We start from the raw sequence: 24,220 nt of genomic DNA, 5'->3' as shown, positions 1-24,220 counted from the left end.
AAAAAAGCGCCTGAGTCATCAGGTTTAGTTTAAGAAAGACACTCAAACCTCTGCCCTGAAAAAACCTTGATATGTGCTCATTTGCTCAGCCTGCCTGAATTCCTCTGTTGGATTGTCTTTGGGATTTTCTTTTTTTACTGAGTTTACACTAAAATGGTTTCATAATGCAGATAAGTGCTTTATGTCTTGCTGAGAAGTTGCACAAATAGCATGAGTGGAATATTACAACTGTAATGGAAAGTAAAAGGACAGTAAATAATAAAAAAATAATAGCAGTTGCTACATTATTAGAACATCCACTGTTGTCTCGGTTGCTGTCCAAGGTCCTGAACTGGCTCTGGATGCGCTCTCCACTAACAAATATGGGGGTGCTATAAGACAGAAATCTCCATGTTGATGGGTCATAGCTTATGTTTATGTTCCTCCAACAAGACACACAACTAAAAATAGTCATTATTGATCATGATTACAATGAGTATTGATTATGATCATCTACTGATCATTGTTTTGATTCATTCATTAATCGTTTAGTCTATGAAATGTCAAATAAAGGGGAAAATCCCCATCACAATTTCCCAGCCAACAAACAGTTCACAACACAAATATATTTAATTTATTGTCATGTCTGACAAACAAAAGAAGTAAACAGCTGAAGCCAGCAAATGTATTCTGTATGTTTTACCCATTTGTCTGGAGTGTACTTTACATGGCTGCACTGGCACTAGTGTTTTGTTATGATTTGTCTTTATTCCTGAGTCATGTAAGTATTATTCATTATTAGTATGTATGAGTAAACTGGCATTTTAACCTAGAGTAACATCCTCACCAACTAAGAGGAGGTTAAAAGACAACTAAAGGGGCATTCTGTCTCCATTTTAAAGCAGAGGGTAAGGGTTATGCAACAGCACTACTTACGTTTTGCTTCTGTACTCACACTGGAGGGTCGGAGGTAAAAACATAATTTCCTTACAGAGATCAATAATGTCAAAGACTTCTGTGAGTTTGTAATGAGCTTCCCAAGGCAGAGGTCCCTGGGGTAACAAAATTTGATCCAGGCCAGCGAATTGTTCATTTTTGTCACTGCTTTCAACTCATTAACCATATCAAGGTCATAATTCATTGGTTTGAGACGGCTGTCTAAGGGGTTCATTTTTAAAAAATTACTCATTGCCTGGGAACAATCAATTTTCAGTCTAGACTGCTTGTGATCAATCACAGTCGCAATGTGTTGCTTTACCCATGTATGTGTACAGTAATCGATTGATGCCAATACAGTCAAACTGGCTCCCCAATTAAAACTACTTGTGTCAGTGGTCACCTTCATAGCCAGAAAACTGATTTATGGAACGGGACACATCCAATTTAGGGTCAGTAAGTGATTAAAGTACAGTACAGTAAGGTGGGTTGCCATATTTTAATTTGCGCCACTAAGATCACTGACAGGTGTAATTTTCTATGTTAAACCTACAACTCAGGAGAACAGATACAACTTTCAGCTACATTATTTTTATTTAATACTTTTATATTTTACCTGCTTTATTGTCTGACATAAAAAAAAACAAAGACACAAAGTTAAAACAGAAAGTGAGGGTGACATGTTTTGAAAAGTCCAGTTTTTTTGTTTTTAAGATGATCTAAGAAGTGTTGAAATGTCATAATTGTGTGTCTTTGCAATCTGGCTGTCCTGCCAGAGTTTACTTTTGCAGATTTGGAAACCTTCACTCTTCTTTTTTCAGGCTTTCAGATCTTGCCAGGTTTGAGCAAGAGCACCAAATATAAAAACTGAGAAAAAAGAAATAGATCACGGGAAGCTGTAGTGTGGCCTAATTACACTTTTCATTTGCCAAGAAAGATTTCTCAGAAATGGACCCAAATATAAGAAGATAATGGAAGCGTCTGCCTCAAATGGCATTGCTGAAAAGAAGCTGAGAATTACAAAAAACTGTATATTTTCTATGGTGGAATAACTGTCTTTGAGGAAAACACTATTTAGTATCGGAGGCATGTAAGCCTCATATTATAGTTATAGCTGTGAATGCCTCTTCTCCGTACAAAGCAATCTAAAAAGTCTTTGTATAAAGGTTGGAGGCTGTATTATGGCTCTCATATGGTGAAATGGTATACTGCTCTGTCATTACAGCAGATGTTCAGTGTTGTTAGTTATGCAGGAAGTTTTACAGGTGAAAAGTACAGACATACCCTTTAGTGTCTTAACATCAATGCACCACCTACATCCGCAGTGGATTTGTGTCTTTATATTTTTGTTGATTATGTTGTTCTGTATCTTATGATTATATTATTGGGAGCAGTTTTCTGACTGTGTATGTTCACTTAAGTTTACATAACTCTTGACCCACTTAATAAGCTGGATTAAAGTTAAGGTGTAAGATTCTGATCACAGCTCAGCTCTTGCTCAGTCCTGTCACTGTGTGTTTTAGTCTTGACAAACATGTGGGTGGTATATCATGTACACAGGGGAACGGGAATACTCAGGGGTTGCTACATATGTGGAAATGACAGGGGTGTTCAGTTGCACATTTCTGTCTTCATTTTTTTCCACATAATGCCTTTACTCCCCAGTTCCTGCTCGCCTGTAATTTTTAAATAGTGGGTAGCTCACCTCGGTTGTATTACGTTTTCTTAATTTTTACAGGCTTCAATGATTGGATTAGATGTTAGTTCTGCAATACAACCCAATTTTAATCTGTATTTAAACGAGTGTCTCCCTAAGCTAAACAGCATGTTAAGATGATGTCATCTATTAGACAAATCCTGGAGCTGCTCCATAGACAGTAAATAATGAAACAACTCCTACGACACTATGACAGCACCAGTGGTGATTTTACTGGCTTAAGGGAGGAAGTCACAGCTGTAAGCCCTGCAGTCAGAAACTGTACAACTTATTTGGATGTATTATCTCAAACCAGAATTTTATGAGCCCTCAGTGCCCGTTTCCAATTCATTGTCCTTGGGCCAACTCCAAAAAGTGTCACCTGATGGGACTTTACTATCAATTTAGCATTCAAAATAACCCTGTACCCAGAACCCTGAGTGTTAGACATTTGCTGGTTTAAATTCACCAAACTAGAAGGAAAAATGTGGTGGAACAGTGAGTGACGCACACCCTCCACCCTCCCTCACAACATGCTGGTCCCTTGAGCGAGCATCTTACTGCCCCTTACTGCAGATGTGTTTAATGGCAGTTATGAGTCACCAGCTAGATGAGACTATGTGGAAGTGAAATAGTACATATGTGCTCTGCTGAATTACATCTTTAAGCATTAAGGCACACTCCTGTGGGTGACACATTTTTTTTTCAGTGACTCTTTTCCATATGTTCCACTCAGATACCAACTAGCTTTAGCACTTCCACTTATGCATTAAATATTATTTTTAAGCACCCTCCTCAGTCTCGTCGTACTGTTGAAATGACACAATGCACAGGATTCATATTGTTTCTTAAGATGCTTAAGAGTCAAACTACTGTTGGAATATCTTTGATGGAGAGAGCTAAAGTTTTCATTTAGCTTCTTAATGGAAGGCTGAGTCTAAAAGGGGGCAAAACGTTCCCTCTTTCAACTTTTCAATGTATAACTAAAAAGTTTTAGAGTGGTTGAAAAGAGGTTTTTATGTCTTTTCATAGCTGTGTTAGGCATTCATATCCTGCTAAAAGATCTTGTGGCAGCACTTATTAGTATCAGTGGCCCAAATGTTTCATGCAGTCTAGAAAATACTACACCTTGGTGAATATGTTCCAACTTCTCTGCATAATGCAACTTACTGTGTAAGCCCTGTGTGACTTATTGCAGTGTGTGTTAATGTTCTCTTTATGTTGCAGTAGGATAATAAAGATTATAGATTTTGATCAGGTTGTCACTTCTTTGGTGTTGACAGAAGCCATTTATGGTATGAACAGTAGTCAGTAGTTTGTAGAGCTACTGACACCATGAAAAATGTCTGTTGCAAACATATAACCAATGCGAAGTCACTAGATTTTTTTCAGCTCTGGAAGCGCTATTCAGATCGAACAAAGGAACGGCTCTACTGCTTGCCTTTATATTAAATCTCCTAGTCCTTTAGGGTTCTACTAGCAGCAACATTCATAGAATTCACCAAAACTAGGGCAAGCGGCACAATGAATGTATGAGACACAATAAAAAATATTGGCCTTAGGGGTGTTTCACATATCTTTAGCTATTAATTTTGCACACTCTTTCCCTTTATGTCACTAGTCATCAGAATGCAAAGTTGCATAAATATGGTAATTTGAGCAGAACATTATCACATGCATATAGTTTAATTAGCTCACTATTCTGCCCACAATAATAGTAATAATTTCATCAGTGAGTCTACATGTCAGGATTGTCAAGTCTGATACAGATATGTTTCATTGATCCATTCTGGCAAAGAGAAGAGCTGGATCTGGCAACCCTTGAAATTTCATCTGAGGAATCTGTGTGCATGACTTAATTCTTAATGCACAGCCTAACCCAAACCTTAACCATAACAAATTCATGCCTAAACCTAGCCTAAACCTAACCTTAACCCAACCTCAAATCACACCTTACCTATTACCCTAACCAGTACCACATTAGGACCAATCTTTGGTTCCCAGAAGGACTACTAGTCCCGAACAAGGTCAGTATTTATACCAGAAAAGGTCCCCAATAGGTAACAAAAATGCATTTAGACACACACACACACACACACACACACACACACACACACACACACACACACACACACACACACACACAGACACAGACACAGACACACACACACACACACACACACACACACACACACACACACACACACACAGAAAGACTAGGTGAATTCTACATGATTAGTTGAGTGGAGCTTTGCCTTTGTGTTCAAGCTGAACAATCATCTTGACCTAAGTGATTGAAAGGGCAAAGTCAGAAACTCTTTTTGAGTACTTATGGAGCTTTTGTTAGATGATTGCTCTCCACTGATGGATGAGAAATGAATGGGTTCAATGAATAAATGAGTGAATTAATGAACAGCCACCAAATCTCAACTCAACCGAACACTTATTTTTAGGATTGGAGACTTTCAACCTCTATCATCACAACACCATATTCTTGGTTTTGTTACTGCAAACAATCTGTAAATTGATAAGGCATTAATATTGTCTTCATTATGGCCTATAAGTAGAAAGAATGTCCTATGACAATGACATCATCACATGTAGACGCCATTATAGATCACAAAACTTGAGCTGATGTACAACATTTTTGCCCCAGTCAGTTCATGTGTTTCCTGTACAAATAAAAGTTTTTAAGATTAAGGTAAACAGTGAAGCAGATGAACTGTCACTCAGTGCCACACTGTGCAGTGCTGGTCCCATATCATTTCATTGTTTTATAATTCCTCATAACAAGACTTAACTTTCTGAATCTTCAGCTAAGTTTATATCAAAGGTTTGTTTTTCTATTTTCCCCTGTGCTTAAAGGCCCTCAGTTTGACAGGAAGGGTTCACTGAATATTCATGTAAAGAAGTCCTTGCAGTGATTTGTGATGCACTTTTGCTGTTGAGAGTTGACTGGGTGAATCCAAATGGTGTTGCTTGAAGTAGCTATCTCATAAGATGAGTTTGAGCCTTATGATTCAGTGAACATGCATTACAGCAAACTGCAGCCTTTCAAATGACTCCTCTACTACACTGTATATGGAATTAAAACAGTATAAACGTGTTACAGTTACTGTTACATGTATAATTATGTACTGTTATAAATATATTCATGTGCAGAATACAAACTCCTTACATCGCTTCTATTCTCTTCTAATGTGACATACACACTTACAAATCTGTTAAATTTTTCTATTCTTGTAATTTTGAAATTTCTAGATATTAAACAGTCAGCCCCATCAGTGAGTGTGGTAACTGTGTGGCTGTAGCTGGGTTTTTTGATATATTAATCATTTAAATCCTTTCTGGTAGAATTGCCTTGCTGGATTCAGTCTTTGAAGCAGCAGGATTGTTATATAACTGATGGTAATTCAACTACTAATTGAGACTGTTGATGTGAGGGAAATGGTCTGTGTTGTGTTTTTTTGTTTTAATGATGAGCGTGTGTGTATGAAAGTACAGTATGTGATCAAGAGACTTTGTATGCGTGTATGCCTTTGCTTGTTATGGCTATGATGTGATTGCACTGACCCATTTTTGACATGTTTTACCTTTGCTTTTCTCTATCTGTCAATATCTTAATGACAGACAAACATTGTCATCATGCTGCGATCTCTTGACACCAGATCCTGAAATGCTCATATGGGTTGTTTTGAAAGAAAACGACTATCTATATAGTTATCTATTTTGCTATTTAGTTTTGAAGTCTTGTTGGAAGATACAGTAGTGTGTGGTGATTTGTTGTTCTGATTGGCTGGCACATGTTCATAAAAACTGTTCACCGGGACACCTTAAATATAGTTCTGATCAAACATTTCTAAATCATTGAACCCTATTAAATGGCAGGTATCACGTAATGTAAAAGCAGCCATAATTATGAGGATGTACAGTTTAATGGTAAAGGTTTTCTTGGTAAGATAGGTAAATAGTGGTTTACTTGATGCGCACAGATGCAAGGTTTGTCAGCTCACATCGCAGCGAACAAACAAAATGGTTTAGTGATGACGTGCAAATGAAATAAGAATTGTAATGGGAAATCAGTAAATCATAAAGAAATGTTTGCCTTCTCCACTCCACCTCTCTGTATAGACTTTATCTGGAGACAAGTGGAAATGAAATTTGATTCCTGAGAGTGAATCCTGTAATTGCCCTCTTAGTGTGCCCATCCCGCAGTGGCTGTGTGTATAATACCATCTGTTGCAATACAGTGATCGAGAGGTGGGAAAAGAAACAAAAGCAAATTAAAGAAAATATGGGAAAGTTTGTGAATATTTGTTTGTACTACCTGTGAGGATTTCCCTGAGGAAAGAGAACAAAATTACATACACTGTACTCGACTTGAGTTACTTTCTTTCACACAAGAGGGTGAGAGTGAATGAGCAGTGGAGGTGTAGGAAAAAGAAGAAGAGTGAGAAAGAGCCAGTGAGGACACCCGGCAAAACACAACAGTAGACAGAAAAAGAGTGAGAGAGAGTAAGGACGGTGGGGTAAACATCGAGGAGGTTGGTGCTCCAGTATAGTTGTTGGGTGGAGTTCAGTCTGTGTTTCTAAGGTAACAGACTTACAGCATCTTACCTGTAAGAAAGAGGACTGGGAGAGGAGGCTGTGTGTCTGTGTGTGTGTGTGTCTAGGACCTCATTAGTCAGATTGGAGATGATGACACTCAGTAGACACAAATCAATAGTAACCCCCTAAGACAGCATTTGTCCCCCCATTTCTCTTCGTCTAATTAATCCTTTATGCTGCATAGAACCTGCCAATCATTGAGGGTTTTATGTATCTAAAGTATATTAGATTATATTAGACCTTTATTTTCTATATGTCTGTGTGCATAGGAGAGGGGCTCATTAGATGCACTGAGAATGATCAGCTGATTGAACTTTTTACTGCAATAACGCTCTTTCTTCCCATTTCTCCCTTTTTCTCTTCCTCTTCTCTTCCCCTTTTCAAAGTACAATGATCACTTCTTAATATGTAAATACAGTAAATTATAATAAACCCAAGTAGTCGCTCACTCTTTCACTCACTCCCTCTCTGCAATGCTCAGACACACACAAGCTTGTATTTACCCCCAAAAAACGCCCTCTGCTTAGCATTCTTTGCCTACTCTCAGTGACCCACTTTCTTAGAAAGCAGATATTTTTTAATTTATTAGTGAAAGTGAGTGCTTGCTTATTCCCTTTGCTTCCTGTCCTCACTGCTTACTGCTCCTCTCCCCTTCCTGTGTGCTTCTGTGGTTGTGGAAAGCCAGAGGTCCTCTTAGCTGCCATTTAGTCAGCAGCCATTAAATCCAGCATGCTGCAGTTGGAAACATACCCTGCAAATAGTATGGCTTATTGTTGTAATTTTACATAATATGAATGTTTGCTGTGCATACAGTAGTTCCCAGCAGATGAATAGAATCAAATAGAATATCCAAGTGTAATTAGCATTGTCATTACAGTATTTATTAATTCACTATATAAGTCCAGATATGAATATGACACAACAGAATCTATATACATACATATATAATGTATATAATATAAGTATTTAAGCTTGTTGTTAAGACGCAGTTGCCTTCCCACATTTGAATTTGACACAGAGCAATCACTTGATGTTTTGTTTTGCAACATAATTTTGAACAAAATTGAAGATAAAGGGCTAGGAGTTTCTGGATTGAAAGAGAAGCTGGAAAGATAAGATATACTCTGTCAATGGACTTAATTACAGTGAACAAAAAAATATGTGAATAAACTGGTAAAACAATAGAGCAAAATAAATATTGCATTGTCTTTATCAACAAACACAGAGTATTGTAAAGGAAAAAACTTTCAATTTAGCCTCTGAAATGAGACATTGACGTCCAGGTGGTAAACACAACATTGGCATAAACAGGAGCCTTCTTACAATACAATTATAAATTAAATATTATATACTATCAACAGCAGCAGTGCAAACACCAATAATACTAGTATATAATGCTAAATATTATTGATTTGGTTCAAAGCAGGTAGCTGAAGAAGCATCAGTAGTAGCAGTACTAATGCTAGCTAGAGTAGTACTAGTAAATTGTGTTTTGATCATTGTGCTAGTACTGATCTGAATTTATCTTGGCTGATGTAGTACATAATGTAGTAAGTAGAGGAAATGGTATAATGATAGAAGTCACAGTATTATCAGTTTGATACCACAGTGGAAATCTGATTTATCACTGAAAGAAGTACAGTAGGTCACTGGTCAAATAGTTTGAGCCATTAGTACCACATAGAAACATATATCGCCATTAACCATCAGTGCTTGGAGCAGTTGGAAGGTACACTCGAGGAACAGGTCAACTGAGGATATGGGTTTTGACTTTGAAAGCCTAATCACATTTAAAATGAAAAAGCATTAAGGTGAAATAGCATTAGAATGAAAGTAACAATGAATCGTATAATTTATAGCACTTACATACAATTACTTACAATTCCCTGGGAGGGAATAAAGCCCTTTAGAATTTTAAATGGCTTCAACAGTAAATCTGTTTCTACAACTCAACGATGAGCAGTATTGATGGTTTCCATTTTAATTTGAATACATTTTTTGCACTACAGTTTTGAGTCTTCTCAAGTTAAATAGTGTAAAGTCATTGCTGTAGAAAACTTGATTGACTGTTACAGGTTTTAAAAATGCTAAAGAAATATCCAGCATGACATTCTGTGTTTTCTTTTCCCTTTCTTTATTTTGTGAACAATATTCTCATTCTGTTGTGGTCTTTTGTGTGGTTGCTGTTTCAAAGTGTTGCCTTTACTTTACCACCACAAAGGATGTGATGTAACCATTGTTAAACTACAATGGGTGCCCACATACTGCAGCAGGCTGGTTTGAAGTTCCAAAGCAAAGAGATAACTGAGTGTGCGTATGCCACTGGGTTACAAAGGTCCATCACATTTATTTTGTTGAGGAATTAAACTCACAACTCCCCCACAAGGTTCAACAGTAAATCCTGGCAGACTCATCTTCCCCCACACTCTCTCTCTCTCTCTCTCTCTCTCTCTCTCTCTCTCTCTCTCCGCACTGTTCACACTCACCTACACTACACTTCCTCTGCCCTGACACTGCACCAACACCTGGGCTTGCGCTTAACTCGCATCTCACCCAGTAATTTCCACCCTCAGCATAACTCTAGACAACAATAGCCTAATGGGACAGCAGACCTTGTCAACTTGAAATGGGCTAGCAAGCAATTTAGAAACAGCATTTTAGCGTACACCTAGAGACTAATGGAAGGTCTGACCCTGCTGGCTAAATCATACTTCAATTTCTTTAATTTTCCTGCTAATGTTGAATGAGTGTTGAATAAATGCTCATTAACAACTGAGTTGGATTTTTTTTAAGCAGGCAAACAGCTGCACCACATAAGTATTATGTCTATTATAGTGTCAATGGTTAACCACAAAGTAGTAAAAATGAGAAACTGACAGCTGCATGAATGAAAGTCAAAAAAAGAACATGATGTAGTATCTATTTTATTGTTTGTACTATTCAAACAGTCTCTGATGGCACATACATGCTCCCATGCTGAGCCACTATCTTATTTTCCTTGCTTAGCCTCACATTTCCATGTAAATCTTTAATGTTTCACAGCAGTGGAGTCGGGTGGTAATTTCAGTCTTAATTTAATGTTTATTCCTGTTTTGGTTGTAGTTTTTGCTCAAGTGGCGAGACACTAAAACTGTTCTTTTCTTGACACTTTTATTACATTCTAAATACGTTCCTTTGTGTTTTGAGACAAGTTAGGATAATTAAAATGTCTTCTTTAATATCTTACATTTCAAGTCACTGGAGGCTGTGTTGTAAAATGAATTTAGCAATAAAAAGTGGTAACAAACCCCTGTATTAGATTTGCTTAAAGTAGGTGAGTAATAATTATAATTACAGTATCCGCCAGGCAATTCTTGAACAAAAGTATAATGATTAAAAACAAGTACAGTTTACAGACCCAAGTACTGTATGGATAGTGATTACAGGTTAGCTTATTCATATTTAAATTAATTATTTTGCAGTCACAGCACATGTTCCGAGAATTTAAATAGTGGCTTAAACATGACACGGTTGATCCGTTAAAATTAATAAAGTGTTTCCCGTGTTTCCAGTCACGTATCCCTGATTTGTAGCAATGGCGGTTCTGGATGCTCTCAGTTTTGTTGCCAGCATTTTTTAGGTCTTTAATTAGCACAGGCCGATTATTTCTCTCAACAGTGGCGTATTATCTGAAGAGGCTCTGCCACCTGCAGTGGCTACATTGAATGTCTGTAGCAGAGTAGCGTGTGTCTGTCTGTCTGTAAGTTTCTCTCTGTCTCTCTCCTCTTCATCACTTCCTCTTCTCTTCCTCTCTGATTCCCTTAACACAACAAAGAGTCCCCTCTCTTCTTATCCTCTCTCGATCAGTCCCATTTGTTTACTTTTTTCTCAAATCTTGTCTTTGTCTTTCCCTTTTATGTGTGTCCCTCTTTCTCTACCCTTCAGCTCTCCATTGCTCCTGTTCTCTTTTTCTCTTTACTTATCTCTATTCCATCGTCCCCTTCTGCCTCTGACTGACAGTGTTATAAATTGATTTTCAGCCCGGTGTGTTCCCTCTGTCTCTCTCTAGGCATTTCCCTTATTTAGCCTCAACCACTCCAGGGTATAGTCTAGACCGCGGGCCAACTGTCAGTCAGTGGCAGCGTGGAGAAGTCTAATTCTTGGCTGACAAGCGTTCCTGACAGCAGGAACCAATGGGACGTTTCAAACATGCTTACTCTCTCTTGCTCTGTCTCTCTCTATTGCATTTTTGCCTTTGCCTCTCTTTCTTCTCTCGTTCTCTCCTTGTCTGCCCCCGCCACTCCACTCTTCATTTGGACGCACTTTTTTGCTTTTGGTTTGTCTACCTTTCTGTCACTCTGGTCCTCCACCACCCCCTCCTCTGCATTTCCTCTGTCTTTCTCTCTCATTTCCAAAGCCATCTCAAGAAAATTAACCGATACTATCATTTTCAAGAGACACAGACATTTAAATTAACTCGTACCGCGGTCATACACACACACACACACACACACACACACACACACGTGGGCAAATACACATGCATTTCGTTTTTCCCCTGGAGCTTGGGTGCTGCTGTGATCTGAATACTGATTGGATAGTTTGAGTGTCTGCAATGATTTGATTGGTCAGTTTGCTCCACTGGGAAAGCCATTCTTCAATCATAAATGAGAGTCAGTGAGATTAGACGGAATAGCCCTTAAAGCAAATCTGGTATCACTTTGGTCCCCAGAGAGAGGCAGAGACAGAGGGAGAGGAAGAGAGAGCGGCAGAGAGATGAAAGAGAGCGACGGACAAACAGAAAGAGGGAATCACAGAGAGAGAGGCAGAGAGATGGAAGAGAATTTAAAGAGCATTTTTCTCATAGTGGGACTGGTGTAATGTCACTACGGCTGAGGATAAGAGTAATATTTTATATTATGGGATGTGTGCACACCCACACAGATATGTGTCATATGGAGACATTGCTGGCCCCCCAAGTAGGAACTGGGGACGCCCAGCAACCTTGAGGGGGTACCGCGGGTCCCATTCAAATGAAGAATAGGGTAATTTCACTGTTTCCTCATTTAGTAGTCAGCACCATGTCGAAATGGCTATATTGATCATAGGGTTGCCTGTGGAAAATGACAAGCTTAGTAATTGATTTCACCCTCTCAGAATCATCAAGCTTATTTCAGGACGTGTGAAGTCGAATTATCTTACTGTATGCCAAAGACAGATTTTTATTCATTTATATATTCATTTCAGCTAGGTTTAAAAGATTTCCCTTCGCCTTGTGATAATGTTTTACTCACTGTCTTTAAAGGCTTAAGGGACCTGGAGTCTGTCAGCATGTATTAGCCTTCTGGCTAAGGGCACACAGTGCTGCATCAAAAAAACACGAGGGGCTGTAGTGTGAGTGTGTTGGTACAGGTACCCTTGAGGAGATAAAATGCAAAACAAGTCCACTTTGAAGGATCGTCAGATGCAAAGACACTGCACAGAAGTTTATAATCCTTTTAGGCAGAATTTTACATGTCTAGAAAGGTTTAATGGCAGCAGACATTTTCTTCTCCATCATGATGCTTCCAATGTAAAGTTTTCACAGTGCTGCACGGTATAGGCTAGCAGCTTATATGTATTTAGCCGCCATTTTCATTGGGCTCCCCTGTGTCTTACTGGTTCAGCCCTCTGCGGCAGCTCCCTGGCTGCACCAACATAGTGGTATAGAAGCTAATGTGTGGCCTGCATTTTTTGACCCAGAGAAATTGAAAAAGACCCATTGTGGCCTAATGCAGGCTGTAAAATATCCTGAAAAGGTCAGAGGCTTACATCACAGGGCCAACACAGACAGACACTCACATTCATACTGGGCAATTCAGAGCCTCCACTGCACCTTTGCTGGTTTTTGGACTCAGACGGGAAGCCCATGCAAATTCCACTCAGAAAAGTCCACAGGCTCTTGTTATGTAGAGCAGCAGTGGTTACACTATATATTTGACAATATAAATTCATAAAACATTCTGTAAAAACTGGCCTGTCTTGAAAATAGTGTGACGAGTGCCAGCATACGCTACTTGTTAAGCTTATGTTTTTTTTTCTGCAGTGTATTACTTAAGACATTCAAGATGAAATATTGCTTTGATGAAAGAGATCAAGCCTATATTGCAGACCAGGGTTCATTAAATCCACTCAATTCAAGAAGCAGATTTTCTTCTTTGTCTTTAAGCTTATTTTATCCAGGGAAGGTTTTGCTGAGCATGCATGCTCTTTTCCAGCTAAACCCTGTTCCTCATTAGTACCAGTGCATATATTCACACCTGGGAGCTACCCAGTCCAGCCACAAATCTTTCACTGTTTGCCAATTAGCATCTCTATTTAAGTCTTTGGGGGGAATGCCTTGCTTAAAGCGATGCTCCACCCAAAATCTTTTTAGTATTAAACACACATGCCCTCTAGACTTAAAAGGTGGCTCTAAAAAGTTTGTAGTCTTCTTTTTGGAGGGAGGCAGCTGTAGACATCTTGAATTGAATTGCATTCATGGGTTCCAAATGTGATTAAAAAACATGATTTCACTATATCCACACTTCTCATGTGTGTATTTGAATGGCATGTGGTGAACAAAATGTATAGAAAAGAGTAAGTTGGTTCATGGAAAGGGTGAACTAGTAAGGAGGAGGCTTTTTATGTGTATATATGCATGTGAGAGAAAGAGAGGCAGAGGGGAGGGGGCTGCTACGGGCGTGGCCACTTCAAAAACGCCTTGGCAAAGACTGAAAACACAGCAGGTGCGCCTGTGGAGTGCTGTTCTATGCGCAACCATATATGATCACAGAAAAAAAAAGTGGATAAGCAGACCTTTTTACCGTCATAGTGAATGGCATCAAAACAGAAAGAAAGTGGTAAAGTAGTAAAGCCTGCCAATTGCTTGATTTGATTGGCTCTCAATTTTGACATTGATGAGCAGTGCGACTCTGCGCCTTGAAATGCTGAAAAGTTGAAAATATAAAAACTTTTGTGCACGTTTAGAAACGGCTAGAAAACCACAATACGTGGTGCAAGAGAAGAGAGCACGGCAGGCACGCCATAACATAAGAAGGTGACGCGTTTCTACCAATGCTGATTGGCCCCTAAGAATAGTGAACTAAGCAAATGGTAGAATGAGTGCAAGGTCAGGGTGTAAGCTGTGTGTGTGTGTGTGTGTGTGTGTGGGTGAGTGTGAGTGTGAGACTTTGTGAAATGATGCATGGATTTGTGTGTATATCCCTCTGAATCTGCCTCTATTTATATGTGCATGTGTGTCTTTCTATTATGATGTGTGAAGGTGAGTGTGTGTGTATGTGTGTTCATGTATGCCTGTCTTTCTGTGACCCTGTGCTTGTGTGTGTGTGTGTGTGTGTGTGTGTGTGTGTGTGTGTGTAGAAGGGCTGTCAGTTTCGGTCTGGTAGTCAGCATAATTAGAAGTCTCTCTTTTACCCCTGTCTCCTTCTCACTATTTCTCTCTCTCCTCCTCCTTCTCCCTTCTCTCTCCTGTCCTCTTACTCTCCCATCTCTCTTTCTATGTTTCTCTATCTCTCCCTCTCTCTCCCTCCTCTCTCGCCTCTATCCCTGAGTGATGAGTTTTAAATCATCCTTTCATTCTTTGCGCAATGATAAACGAGGGGAAATCCATCCTTTTCTCTCTGTTTATTCTGCTTTCCATCTCTGTCCTTCTGTCCCTATTCCACTCTTTATTCACCCTACCCTGTATCCTAGCTATTCAATTTAATGAAGTTACTTGATTTAGACAAAGACACCCACCACTCTGTTAAGTTCTGATACAATTGTGATGGACTTCGTCATAGTCGTATTTTCCATATGTGGATTGTAGGCTACAAATTGCGTTGCTGATTTCTATTAGAAGTAAAAGAACAGCAAAAAAGTAAAAGGACTTTTCAAATATGTCAATATCTTTAATCAAAATTTACATTTAAAAACTGAGTGTGAGATTTAAGTGTCTGTTGGTGCTAATGCATGCCTTACGGTGGCCTTTTTTGGCAAATAAAACAGCAAACATCTCCTTGTTTTTTGTCAGTACATATAAACCACTGGTCTTTATCACATCGCGTCTGCAACATGGTTTGGTGACATGATCCTCAAGTCTCGAATCCCACTGAGAACATTTCAGAAGCAAAGCCTCTACAGAGCATATTGCCTGCCCGACAATATTCACTCTGGTATATTGTCATGAAAAAGGGATCCAAAATAGTGTGTTTCTCCTCTTCAAATCTCCTGTTACCTGCTTCTGACTGATTGACTTCTAACCTGGTGCCACTCTATAAATAACATGTCTGGCTTTCACCATATTTTTACGGCAGAATATTATTGTTGGGTCGTCAAAGCCATGTGTCCTGTTTAGGAGCTGTTAAGTAACTACTAACTAGTCCAATTACAGGCACATAACAAAACCTCACCCATGGGAGTCCAGTAAACATCTCACTTAGTGCCTCATCACCCTACACAAAGTCCCAATTGTACTTTATATTATGTTTAATTTCCCCCCTCTCTACTGTAATATGTGATGAAATAAGGCCTTTGTGTGAGTTCCTGTCTTTTTCCTGGCAGTACAATTCATTCTTCCCCAGTAATAAGGTTCTATTGTGAGCTTAATCCTGACTCCTTTCCTCATAACCTCCCTGCTTGAGGCACTGTTGCATGTGCAACAGACTGGGTTACAAAATCTTGATTACAGTCACATATGCATCACTCAGTCTTTGTATTTGGCTGTAGGAAATATTGTCAGCCATTGAGCATCATTCTGTTCCAATCCCTGGTTTTCCTACAGATGGAAGTAAACAAGATTTATTGCTTATTCTAAAAAAAGTTTTAAACCCAAGAAATGTATGATAGTTGTGCTCATATTGCAAACTGAATTCCAAATCCTTCTGAACCACATTTATATTGGTATAAAAAACAAAAAAAATCCAAAAGCTCCTCTTTTCGGATTATATCATCAACATGCCATGTGAAAGGTGGTAGTAGAATTTAAGTAAAAGCAACTGTACATGGGTGCATAACCTTTTTTCTTCCTTGTAAAGTACACCCCTAAACATGAAAACAATATTTATAGGCATCCATTCAGTTCGTTTTTTTAAATTAAATCAGTTGGAGGCATCCAATTAAACGTGAGATAATATCTGAAAGCATTTTCTTTATGGTGGACAGTGTTTTATAAAGACCCCATATTCCTAATAACCATAATCCTTGAATCACTACATGAAATATCAGTGATTTTATTGAAACCATGGACATGCAGGGGTTGTTACACCACAAAGAGTTTAATTAAAAAGTAAATACATTAGATATTGGCTCTGATAGCTCTGATAGCCTCTGTGAATATTTGTTGTCCTCAGGTGAACCAATGCTTCGTGGAGCATAAATCTCATTTAACTTTGATCATAACACTTAGTTCCTGTTGGGAACTGCACGGATCTTCCCTTTCTGAACTGGGCCAAAATGGCAGTTCAAGAGGTTTTCTTGCTGTGCTGTGTCTTGCAGTAGAAAGCAGACAGGCAGTAGCATTTCCAGCCCTTTGTTTTCTTTTAGACAATTTGAAATATACTATATATAATGATATGGATGTGTATGTTGAGTGTATATGCCAGTTATAAGTTAGTTTTGTAGATCGGTTTATGTGAATATGTGCGTACTCTCTTATGGCTCTGCCTGTTCCTCGTGGTTCCTCAACATCTCAGTTCTGATTGGTTGTGAAGGGACAGAGATACCGGCCCTTAATTGCAGCTCAGACTGCCATTGGTCATTATTTCTGCTTGTGTGATGGTCTTGGAATTGTCTGGGTAAATGAGGGTTGGACAAACACACACAGGCACACACACAGTTTTTGGTTGGGGTTTTGTCCTGGATAATTGGTTAGAGAAGCACCCAGTGGGATCACGCTGCTGTCCCTGTGGCCCTGGCTGCCATGGTAAATAACTAGGCTCATAAACATGAAAGGCGGGGGGATGATCATCCTGATTTGAGCTTTACACTCAGAGGAGGTCAATTAAAGAGTTCAAGGACTTCAATAATCATATAGTAAGAGCATTTTTCAATTAAACACTTGGAATAATAGACTAAAGGCATTCTGCTGCTGCATCAAGCTATTGTAAAACCTGTTTATTCATTCATTATCTTTATTTCCAGTGATATAAATACATTTTTATCATGTATGATTACAAAACAGACACAGCTACACTGGAATAGAATGTCAACTGCAAAAAACTCAAAAGGCACAGAAGTTTAGTGACTAGCAAAACCATTTCCCAGCAAGAATATCAGATCAAGTCTAATATACCAGCAAGTTCCTTCTCTGCTGTAGTGTCCTTGAGCAGGATGATGTTAAATCCCTACCAGCTCCAAGGGTTTCTGCTCTGTAAGCTGACTCTGCAATCTGTCTCCCCTGTGGAGTGGAAGAAGTGAAGAGTCTCTCCATCGGGGATCGATAGAGCATCGCAAAAAATGCTCTGGACCGACTTCACTACTGGACACTCCAAGGTTTTCATCTAACACCTGTGGTGTGTTTGATATAAAAGGATCATTAAGATCAAAGGGGGAAGATAATGATCCTGATGTGAACCGTAAAGTCCAAGGAGATCAATTACATTTACATTTTACAATTTAGGCATTTAGCGGGGTCTGTAACCCAGAGAGAATTAGAATAAGTACAGCAGCAGAATTTGCCTCACTTTTAATTCATCAGCACAAGCAGCCTGTAAAAGGAAGTGCAAAGGATAAAAACAAATTCTATACACTCCTCCTCTTATCCACATTAACGATCCTTTACAGAATATGATAAGTTGTACAACATAGATCCCATCAACAGTTTCTCAGCCATTTTTATCTAGTATGCAAGGTAATATTGCATTGCACTGATACATTGCCGTGCCATCGTAGAAGCAATAACTCTTAGCTTTGTAATAACTTAACTCACAAGTGATTCTAACCTAGACGTAAGTTAAACTGGCTATAAACAAACTTTAGAAAATAGATGATAATATTAAATATAGCTGTGGTGATAGACTAATAATGCTCTCTGAAGTGTTCCAATATTGAAAATGTCATTCATTATAGCTTGGATATCCAGCACTGTGACATTTATTTGGGATACACTTTAAAGCAGCCAAACAGAGGCATTACTGCCATGTTTTATATGTTGGGCTGAAAAATCAACATAATGTCTGTTGCTGTTTTGTTTTGCATCTCCTCCTCTCCTCCTATACTCTCCTTGTTGCCTCCTCCTACCAGCCTCCCACCACATACATAAAGCTATAATGAAGAGCCTACAGAAGCTCATTAAGATCTAGTATTTATCCTCTTCCTCCCTAAAGAAATCATTAACTGTCCTTGATGCTGCATCGCGTGTGCAAGAGTTCGCATTCGCGTCATTTCTCTGATGTAGTCGCTTCCAAATAGACACAGTGAGTGATGTATATCTCACTCATGCATGTGTCCTTCAGTTCCAAATTGCTGAGTCATGTTCAAAGGCATTGTTGAAGCCGACTGACGCAGACCTATTGTTGTTATGCATTCTGACATGTCAGTAATTGATTGGCAAAAACAAAGAAATAGCCAGCTTTTGATCTTTTCGAGGCACACAGGGTGAATCCAAAAGAATGCCCCGGTCGCTTATTGATTTCACCTATTAAGTCAGGTGGAACGATGGCTCAGTGGCGACTGAGTTCCCCTTCAGTCAGGGAACCTGGGTTCAAGCACCCCATGCTGAATGTGAATGCCAGCTCCTAGGGTGCTGCTCTGAAACAGACCCTGCCCTGTGCCCTCGCTGTAGGAAGTGAAAAGATTATGTTCCAGGCAGAACCACAAACTACAGATTCATGGAACTATAAGATTTTCTGACAAATATTTGATTCAACAGTCTTGGCAGTAGCTAAAGTATATATTCCATTAATATGTAATCATACATCAGCATCAAAGAACCAGGATATATCAGACTCTAGCTGACCTACTTAGTATCACTCATGCTGACTTGTGGCTTATTCCTACATTGATGTAAATTATCTCAGTACCAGACCTTTTTAGCACTGTTGCCTGTAAAATAAATAATTATTAGTGAACCACCATTATTATCCATCAGTACTGTTCACTCCATTTATAAAGAATAATAATAATGCTGTGGAACCATGTCGAGCTGATTGGTTCAGAGGGATAGTGTGTACGTGAATGTGTGTGCTTTTGTGTAACTAATAGTTACTGTGTGCATGTGTTTCTTATTGTGCGAGCGCACCCTGCAGTTGTTATTCAGTGTCTGTCCGAACTAAAGCTAAGCGAGCGCACATACACAGCACACCCTGCAAGACACAAACTGACTAAGGCTACGTGCAAAGAGAAACACGTATAGATGCAATCAAATGATCCCTTTGTCGCACAGAGATACACACATACACACATGAATGTGTCATTTTATTACTCTCTCATCGTCAGTGCTGTGGTGTCACTTACGTGCTTTAAACTTTAAATTTGATTTCTCTCTCCCGGCTTTCCTTTTTCTTTCTCTTTTGTCTCTCTATCCTGTTGTCTACAACACAGCAGCTGTTGTTTGTCACCATTATGTTTTCTCATTTTAATAAAATAAAACGATGTTCAAATAAACTCAATGTTCTCTCTTTTCTCTCCCATAGGTTTCATCTACACATGTGGCGGTACACTGAAAGGCAGAAATGGCAGTATAGAATCGCCAGGCTTTCCCTATGGCTATCCCAATGGGGCAAACTGCACCTGGGTCATTGTCGGGGAGGAAGGAAGTCGAATCCAGCTCATGTTCTTGTCATTTGCCATAGAAGAAGAATATGACTTCCTGTCCTTGTATGATGGACACCCCCACCCTGCTAACTTCAGGACCAGGTAGGACCAGTAATTTGTTTAATGATAACGTGTTTTTTTTTCTTGTAAGTAAGTGGTAACATTTTCAGAGCAGCAAAATCATGCATATTTGAAAAACTATGTAATGACAGTAGGCTGTTAAGTAGGACACATTAAAACTGTATTTTATACACTTTATTTAGACTACTTTCACAGCAAATTATTTGTGTTGAACATCCTCTAATCTCCATGAAAAAGTAGCACAGCAAACACAGCATAAACACCTGTTATGGCATATAGCCCATAGTTTAATATTAGGTTACCATTGATGTGCAGCCAGTTTTCCCTTCTTTAAACTGAAGCTATGAAAAGGTACTCCTTTGTGTTTTTGCCAATTAATGATTGAGCTCTAATGAGCTAATTTGTGTGTGTTTACATGATCAAATATTTGGGATCATGAGTTCAAAAGAAAGCTCAAAACCTGTATAGAAATATGTGAATCTCATATTTTGAGTTTTGGTATGAACTAATTTTTTGGAAAGCACTTTCTGTTTTATAACAACATAAATGCTTGTTGTTTCCACAAATGGAGACCAGGTTTCATCAGTGCTGGGCTGGATTCTCTTGAGAAATACTATTGCAAAAGGGAAAAAATGACCCAACAGGGTGCTGTACTGCTGTAGTACACACACTGCCAAGGTTCAATCAATGACACTGTGGTTTCCCTTCAGTTATTGAACTATTTCATTGAGCTCCGATTGCAAGAAACACAATACCCCAAAAGAAACTCATTTGAGATAAACTATTAAACTCTCCTTGCCTTATGATTTTATCAGGCAATCAATAGTGCCTAATAGCATCTCTGCGTGACTCTATTCACATTCGACATGTTCTTTTAACCCTGCAATTAAATTATTATTAAGTTATTAAATTAAGTGTGAAATGGGAGAGTGCTAGTCTATTGAAATGTTTGATTTTCTTATGGTTAAACATTGATGGTGATTAGGTTGAAACTGAAGTTTTGACAGATGTTGCACAAGTTGACCCACAAAAAAGACCTTGTCACCTCTTTTATACTCTTAATCAAAGTAGAAGTGCAGTTTTATTAAAGGGCCAGTGTGTAACATTTTGGAGGATCTATTGGCAGAGATGGAATATAATATTCAAAGCTCTGTTTTCATAAGTGTATAATTACCTGAATGATTGTGTTCTCGCTAGCTGGGGAGTGGGTCCTATGAAGTTTGCCATGTTGAATGGAATTTGTGTATGTCATTGCATCCAACTACAGTTACACATTCACACATTCACATGTACATTTACTGCTTCTCCTTCTCAATAGAAACCAAACATTACAACCAGTATATTATATGTTTTATATAGTATATATACAGTCGCATCGTTCCTCAATTCTAATTAGCTGTTGTATTTGATCCTTTAATCAGGCTTCTCTGTCTTGCTTACAGTATAGTTCTGTGGAAGTAAGATAAATAGTGAATGAGCTCTTGATTTCATTTTGGATCTTGTGAGTGGGAACATTCACCTGGAACTAATTCCTGGACTCAAGACTATCCAGCCTAAAGCCAAGGAAAGCTTCACACAAGAGGCTCCTCTGGTGGCTCCTCTTCTTCAAGGCAACAGCACTCTTTACACACACCAGCCTTGGCCACTTTGATGAGGGATGCACAAACCCAGGGAGGAAGCACTGCTTATGGAACAGATCCACCCGACAAAAGAAAAGACGATTGAAAAAGATGCCAACTCTGTGGGCCCCCAAGAGATGTTAGGACCAGCATGGTTTGCCACAAACAAGTTCATTTGCAGGTCACATGGAAACGCCAACACATTACTCAACTGCGACTGCTTTAAAGGCCCTTAAAATCTATCTCTGTCAGCTTCATTTATATCCAATATTGGGGGCCTATATTGCGTGTGGGGCTAGATGTACCTACAGATTTTTTTTTTTTTACTTTAACTTTGTTCTTGCCTTTTGCCTTCTGCCTTATAATTTTTTTTTTTTTATCAAGAAAACATGTTAATAACTAGGGGCTTTAGAATCAAGGAAGATCGCAATCTCGGTCTTAATATCCTGTACTCAGCCCGGTCACTTTTGGCCAGAAACACAAGAACTTTAAAAATATATTATACAACAGTGCACACAAATCTGTTTTGCATTTCCACTGGCCCGAGCTTGAATTGCTTTGTTTAGACAAGCATTAGGCAGGAGCCACTGTCGATGAGGTTCTAAAGTTAGAAGTGGATTTCTTTAATTACATCAGGCATGCATAAGGCGGCTACCACTGACGTAGTGCTGGGCAAACGAAATCTGGTTTGATTCAGTTGAGGAAAAAGGATGTGCATCGTGGAGAGATGAAATGAGTCCCCTTGATACTTGGTCTGTTGCTGAAAAGCAATTCTCTCGCCACAGGGAATGAAGCATGTTCCTTTGGTTCAACGGACATAATTTCTAATCAGCCAGCTGCAATAATCAACCTTTCTCGGACAATCCAGTGGCTTTTAGTGCTCAAATTGCCATACAGACTTAATTAAACAAGGGAGCAATAGAATAGAATAGAATAAAACAGAACAGAGAAGGGTGACCATGAGATTTCCCTGCTATTCATGTTATTCTGCAGGGAAAAAGAGAATAAACGGACGAGGCAGAAAGTGAATCATGCCCTTTCTGCTCTTATTGGTTGATGAGGATTTCCTGCTTATCTGAGATAACAGGAAAGGACGTACTGAGTGAGAGTGTGCGTACATGCATTCATGTGCATATGTTGTGCATGTGTCTGTCTGTGAGGAAGATTTATGGTCTGCATAGTTAGAATCGCCCCCACTAGTTAAGCCAAATTAGCGCTGCTGTCATTCTCTCTCGTTCCTTCTCTTTTTTTCTCTCTCCTTCACTCACAAACACAGACACACACATGCACATGGACACACACGTGCACATGGACACACACATGCCATGGACACAGGGCAAAATGGTGATTAAAAGGTCTGATCCATTAACAAGAAAATGGTAATTATGGGGAGAGTGATTAACATGGATCAAACAGAAACATGTCTGGGCACGCACACACAGTGAAGTACATGTACACAGCCACCTGACACACACTTTACATTGTGCCATAAATGTAACTGAAGATCTTGTCAGGTTTGTTCGAATCAGAGGCATGATTTTTTTCTAAACTGTATGAAAGTTCTAAAGCTAATGATGACAGTTTTTTTTTTCCAATTATCAACCTTCAAGGTGATGCTGCATGTCCTCAAATCAGGATCAACTCTTCACCACATACACATTAATCAAGATTTAAAAGTGATTTTCCAATGGTAAGTTTTCATAACGAGGTAATGGCACGTCGCTTGATTGCTGCGTGTTCTGGAGCCACGTTCCAGCTCGGCCAGTTGACAGCACAGCAAGCGGGCACTTGTGAAACATTCGTCTGGCGAGAGGATGAATCATATTATTAACTGACTTTCATGTTAAACACAGATTCAAGCACTGTTGAAGAACATTTCCTCTCAGTCCCCTCTTGAAATATTTATTGACTCTGGTTGGTAGTTGGAACCATTGACTGCGACAGAGTGTTTTGAACTTTGGGTGGGTCTTGTCTCACCTGTCCACCCTCTTCATGATGTTAGAGCAACAAACAGATATGATGAATGGAAATGTTCCTACTCTCTGTGCCTGTAGACTTTTGAAAGCCAGGATGCACACACACACACACACACACACACACACACAAACACACACTGCAATCCCAACATTAATACTGCATTGGAACTTAAATTACAATTTGTTTGCCATTGTAGTTGTTCTTTTTGGTCAGTGACAGCCGGGTCAAAGCAGTCTTGATGGCATTTTTGTGTCCTCCAGAAGTTTTTTTTTTTTCCTATCATTCCCTTATTTATTTTCATCAGTTAACAAATATAATCAAAGAACAAGAGTACAGAGATACACCGATCAGCCATAACATTGTAAGCGCTGACAGGTTAAGTGAATAACACTGATTATCTGGTTATCATGGCACCTGTCAGTGGGTGGAATATATCAGGCAGCAAGTGAACATTTTGTCCTCAAAGTTGATGTGTTAGAAGCAGGAAAAATGGGCAGCGTAAAGATTAGAGCGACTTCGACAAGGGCCATATTGTGATGGGTAGACGACTGGGTCAGCATCTCCAAAACTG

General features: G+C 39.1%; 1 protein-coding gene across 5 annotated transcripts in view; it reads left to right on the top strand.

Moving 5' to 3' along the window:
- The window catches only part of csmd3b (CUB and Sushi multiple domains 3b), a 346,262-nt gene that overhangs the window by 56,058 nt on the left and 265,984 nt on the right, over nt 1-24,220 (top strand). For all 5 annotated transcript variants that reach the window (XM_051389946.1, XM_051389945.1, XM_051389942.1 and 2 more), the window contains exon 3: nt 19,852-20,074. In XM_051389946.1, coding sequence (XP_051245906.1) covers nt 19,852-20,074 — 223 coding nt within the window. The remainder of the gene's footprint in view (nt 1-19,851; nt 20,075-24,220) is intronic.

The sequence above is a fragment of the Dicentrarchus labrax genome, unplaced genomic scaffold, assembly GCF_905237075.1.
Source record: "Dicentrarchus labrax unplaced genomic scaffold, dlabrax2021, whole genome shotgun sequence".
In the NCBI taxonomy this organism is placed as follows: Eukaryota; Metazoa; Chordata; class Actinopteri; family Moronidae; genus Dicentrarchus; species Dicentrarchus labrax.
This window is presented reverse-complemented; position numbering and strand designations above follow the sequence as displayed.